General features: G+C 23.1%; 1 protein-coding gene across 1 annotated transcript; it reads right to left on the reverse strand.

Moving 5' to 3' along the window:
- Positions 1-1,709: 1,709 nt before the first annotated feature.
- Positions 1,710-3,589, reverse strand: LOC132697580 (ATP synthase subunit a-like; the record flags this gene model as incomplete). The annotated part of the gene is given in 3 exon segments (XM_060663131.1): positions 1,710-3,263; positions 3,465-3,538; positions 3,541-3,589. Coding segments are annotated over 3 exon segments (468 nt in total), but the record flags the coding sequence as incomplete, so codon positions are not given.
- Between the last annotated feature and the right edge of the window lie 1,394 nt (positions 3,590-4,983).

A 4,983-nucleotide genomic window follows, 5' to 3' on the forward strand; every position in this document is an offset into this window, starting at 1 on the left:
TATCGGAGATGCGGCTTTATTATTATCAATTTCTTGAATAATAAATTATGGTAGTTGATCTTATATTTATTATTTAAATTTTATAAAAAGAGATTTTTCTATACAGGTATTAGTATTATTTATTGTTTTAGCTGCATTTACTAAAAGAGCTCAAATTCCTTTTTCTTCATGATTGCCAGCAGCTATAGCTGCCCCAACTCCCATTTCTTCATTAGTTCATTCATCTACTTTAGTAACTGCAGGAGTTTATTTATTAATTCGATTTCAAGAAGCTTTTAGTAGAAGATTAATATTTTTAATATTATTTTTAAGAATAATAACTATATTAATATCTGGTATTGCAGCTAATTTTGAGAATGATTTAAAAAAAATTATTGCTTTATCAACATTAAGGCAGTTAGGATTTATGATAAGAATTTTATTTTTAGGTAGAGTAGATTTAGCTTTTTTCCATTTATTAATTCATGCTTTATTTAAAGCTTTAATGTTTATATGTGCAGGAATTATTATTCATAATTTTAGAGGATGTCAGGATATTCGTTATATAGGAAGATTAATTAATCAAATACCGGTTATTTCTAGAATTTTTTTTTTTAGAAATATAGCCTTATGCGGGATACCATTTTTATCGGGATTTTATTCTAAGGACTTAATTCTAGAAAGAATAAGAATAGGATATATAAATATATTTATATTTTTTATTTTTTATTTATCTATTGGTTTGACAGTAATATATACTTTTCGATTAATTAATTATTTAGTTTTAGGTGATTATAATTATTATAGTTTATGTTCTATTCAAGAAAGAAATAATTTGATAATAAAGAGATTATTTGGATTATTAATTTTTATCGTTATTAGAGGGAGGATGTTTTCTTGAATTATTTTTATTTATCCTATATATTTTTTTTTACCTTTAATAATGAAATTACTATCCTTTTTAATAATTTTATTAGGGATTTATTTAGGTTTTAAGTTATCAAAAATAAGAATTAATATAAAAATTAAATCTCTAAGGTTTCTTAATTTAGTGAAGTTTCAATCTTTTATATGAAATATACCAATTTTATCAACTTATGGGCTGAATCATTTAGTATTAAATTTAGGTCAAAAATTAAATTATTTAGATCAAGGATGAATGGAGTATTATGGAAGAAAAAAATTATTTTTTTTATTAATTAATTCTTCTAAGGGATTACAAAAGATTTTTATAGATAAATTTAAAATTTTATTATTTTTATTTTTAATTCTTATTTTTACTTTTATTTTAATTATTTAATTTAATAATTTAAATAGCTTATATAATAGAGCATAGTATTGAAGATACTAAGGAAATAATTTTATTTTTAAATAATAAATTTATAGATAAATATATCAATTTTACAGTGAAAATGTAATGTTTTAAATTAAACTATATAAATATTTCTATGTATATATATATATATATATATATATAGAAATATAAACGCACTTAGCGCTTTGAACCTATGTTAGAAGCATAGTTTAAAGAATATTTCTTTAATTGGAGAAAACTCAATTTTATCATTAACAGTGATAGACCTCTATTTTGGTTTCAATTAAAGTAAGGATTATTCATCTAAATTTTAGGTCGAAACTAAAGGCAATTTTTTGCTTCATACTATTTTATAAGATAAATTTATGGAATATCTTTTAAATGCAAATTAAATGTTTTTCTTAAACTATTATCCTTTAGTTTGATCATTCTAATGCCCCTAATTTCCATTCGTGAAATAACCCCAGTAAAAGAATAATTAAAAAAAAACTAATAGAGTAAAATAATCTAAAAATATTTGAAAATTTTAATGAGAAAATAATTGGTAAGAGTAATGTTAATTCAATATCAAAAATTAAAAAAATTAGAGCAATTAAGAAGAAATGTAATGAAAATGGTATACGAGAATTATTTTTTGGATCAAATCCACACTCATAGGGCCTACTTTTCTCACGATCGATTAATGTTTTTATAGATAAAAAATTAATTAAGATTATTAATATTAAAATAACGATTATAATTATTAATGATAGATAAAAAATTATTATTATTATTTATACTAAAAATTTAGATTTTTTGATTGGAAGTCAAATATAATAATTTATATTATATAAATAAAATTATCTTCTTCATCAGTAAATAGATAAATATAAAAATAATCATACTACATCTACAAAGTGTCAATATCATGCGGCAGCTTCAAATCCAAAGTGATGAATTGAAGAAAAATGCCTAATAAATAGACGAATTATTATAATTAAGAGAAATGTAGTACCAACAATAACATGAAATCCATGAAATCCAGTTGCTATAAAAAAACAAGTTCCATAAATAGAATCTGAAATTGAAAACGAAGCTTCATAATATTCAAGAGCTTGAAGTAGAGTAAAGTAGATCCCTAGGCCAATAGTTCATATAAGTCTTTGAAGTGCTTGAGAATAGTTATTTTCTATTAATCTATGATGAGCCCAAGTTACTGTAATACCTGAAGATAACAAAATTAATGTATTTAATAAGGGGATATTTATAGGATTAAAAGTATTAATTGATTTAGGGGGTCATATTATTGCCAATTCAATATTAGGAGAAAGACTATTATGGAAAAATCTTCAAAAAAATGAAATAAAAAATAAAATTTCAGATGTAATAAATAAAATTATCCCTCATCGGAGCCCGGATGAAACTTTTAGAGAATGCAATCCTTGGAGGGTTCTTTCTCGTGTAATATCTCGTCATCATTGAAATAAAATTAATAGTATAGAAATTAATCTAAAAATCAATAGATCAATTTGATATAAGTGGAATCAAGAAATAAGCCCTATTAATAGATTTAATAAATTAAAAGAAATTAATAGTGGTCAAGGCCTTGGATTTACTAAATGAAAAGGATGATTTTGAGTTGTCATTAATGAATTTCTCTAGCATAAAGAGTAATAAGAATAGAAAATACATATGCTTGGATTAAGCTCACTGCAGATTCTAAAATTAGTAATAAAATTTGAATAAAAATCAAAACATTAATTGTTAGAAAATTTATATATTGACCTATATTTCCTAATAAGGTTAATAATAAATGGCCGGCAATTATATTAGCCGTTAAACGAATGGCTAATGTTATTGGGCGAATTAAATTTCTAATTAATTCAACAATTACTAAAAATGGCAATAAGAGAGCAGGGGCTCCCATGGGCACTAAATGAGCTAATATATTTATTGTATTAAAGGTAATGCCAAAGATTATAAAAGTTAGTCATAATCTTAAACTTAAACTTAAAGTAATAGGTATATGGCTGGTTCTAGTAAAAATGTAAGGGAATAATCCTATGAAATTATTTAGTATAATAAAAATAAAAATTCTTAATAAAATTAATGTTGATCTTTTTATATTTTGAGGAAGCAGGATTTTTAATTCTTTATGAATTCTTCTAGTAAGAATAATTCAAGATATATTATAACGAGAAGGAATAAATCAGAAAAAAGATGGTAATAGAATCAAACTTAATATAATTCTTAGCCAATTAAGTTAAATAAATTTGTAGAAGGATCAAATGAAGAAAATAAATTTATTATCATTTTCAGTAAGTTTTAGGTAAATTTAAATTTTTAAAATAAATTTTATTATTAATTTAGGCAAATAAATATAATAAGTTAAAATAATAATAATAATAAAAATTCTAATTGTGTAAATATATAAAAATGATCAACTTAAAGGAGCTATTTGTGGTATTAAAAACTAACGGGGCGCAGATATTTTTAACTTGACAAGTTAATGTTTTATAATAAAACTAAGTTTTTCATTAGAAGTAATTTTTTAGTTTACTATAAATTGATTTAAGAGATCAATGCTTAAAATTTCAGCCATCTAATGTTAATTATTTTTTAATCATTTAAGAAAAAAATTAGAAGAGATTCTTTCTACTACAATAGGTATAAACCTATGATTGGAACCGCAAATTTCGGAGCATTGACCAAAGAAAAATTCCGGTTCGATTAATAAATATATTTGCTTGATTAAGACGTCCAGGAGTTGCATCAATTTTTAGCCCAGCTGAAGGTAAAGCTCATGAATGGATGACATCTTCTGAAGTAATTAATAGGCGAATGTAAGTGTTAAAAGGAATTACTATTCGATTATCAACATCTAATAATCGAAAGTTGAAGTTATTTTGTGGAATTATATAAGAGTCATAATTGAAATTTTGTAAATCTGAATATTCATATGTTCAGTATCATTGATGTCCGATAATTTTAATAGAAAGGGCAGGTTTATTTAGTTCATCTATAATATATAATAATCGCAGAGATGGCAAAGCAATTATAATTAAAATTATAATGGGTATAATAGTTCAAATTAGTTCTATAGTTTGGTTTTGTAAAAAGAATCGATGGTTAAATTTATTTAATAAGTAAGATAATATAATTTGACTAATTAAAATTGTAATGATAATTAAAATTATTAATCTATGATCATGGAAAAAAATTAATTGTTCTATTAAGGGTGAAGTACTGTCCTGTAATGTTAATGTTTTTCAAGTAGACAATTCTAAAAAAGATAAACTTTATATTAAGAGCTTAAATCTTATGCACTATTCTGCCATTTTAGAATTTAGTAATTAAAGGGATTTCATTAAATCTATGTTCAGCGAGTGGTAGTGATCTTAATCATTCAATTGAAGAGGAAAAATTTAAAGTAGTTAATGTTTGTCGGCTAAGAATTAAACTTTCTCAAATAATATAAATAAAGAATATTAATCTTAGTGTAGAGATTAATCTACCGATTGAAGAAATGATATTTCATTTAGTAAAAGAATCTGGATAATCGGAATAACGGCGAGGTATTCCTCTAATCCTAGAAAATGTTGAGGGAAGAAAGTTAAATTTACTCCAATAAATGTTACAATAAAATGTCTTTTTAAAAGTTTATTATTGAGAGTTAACCCAGTAAATAACGGGTATCAGTGAATAAATCC

This window comes from Cylas formicarius, unplaced genomic scaffold (assembly GCF_029955315.1).
Source record: "Cylas formicarius isolate icCylForm1 unplaced genomic scaffold, icCylForm1.1 PGA_scaffold_255__1_contigs__length_7658, whole genome shotgun sequence".
Lineage (NCBI taxonomy): Eukaryota > Metazoa > Arthropoda > Insecta > Coleoptera > Brentidae > Cylas > Cylas formicarius.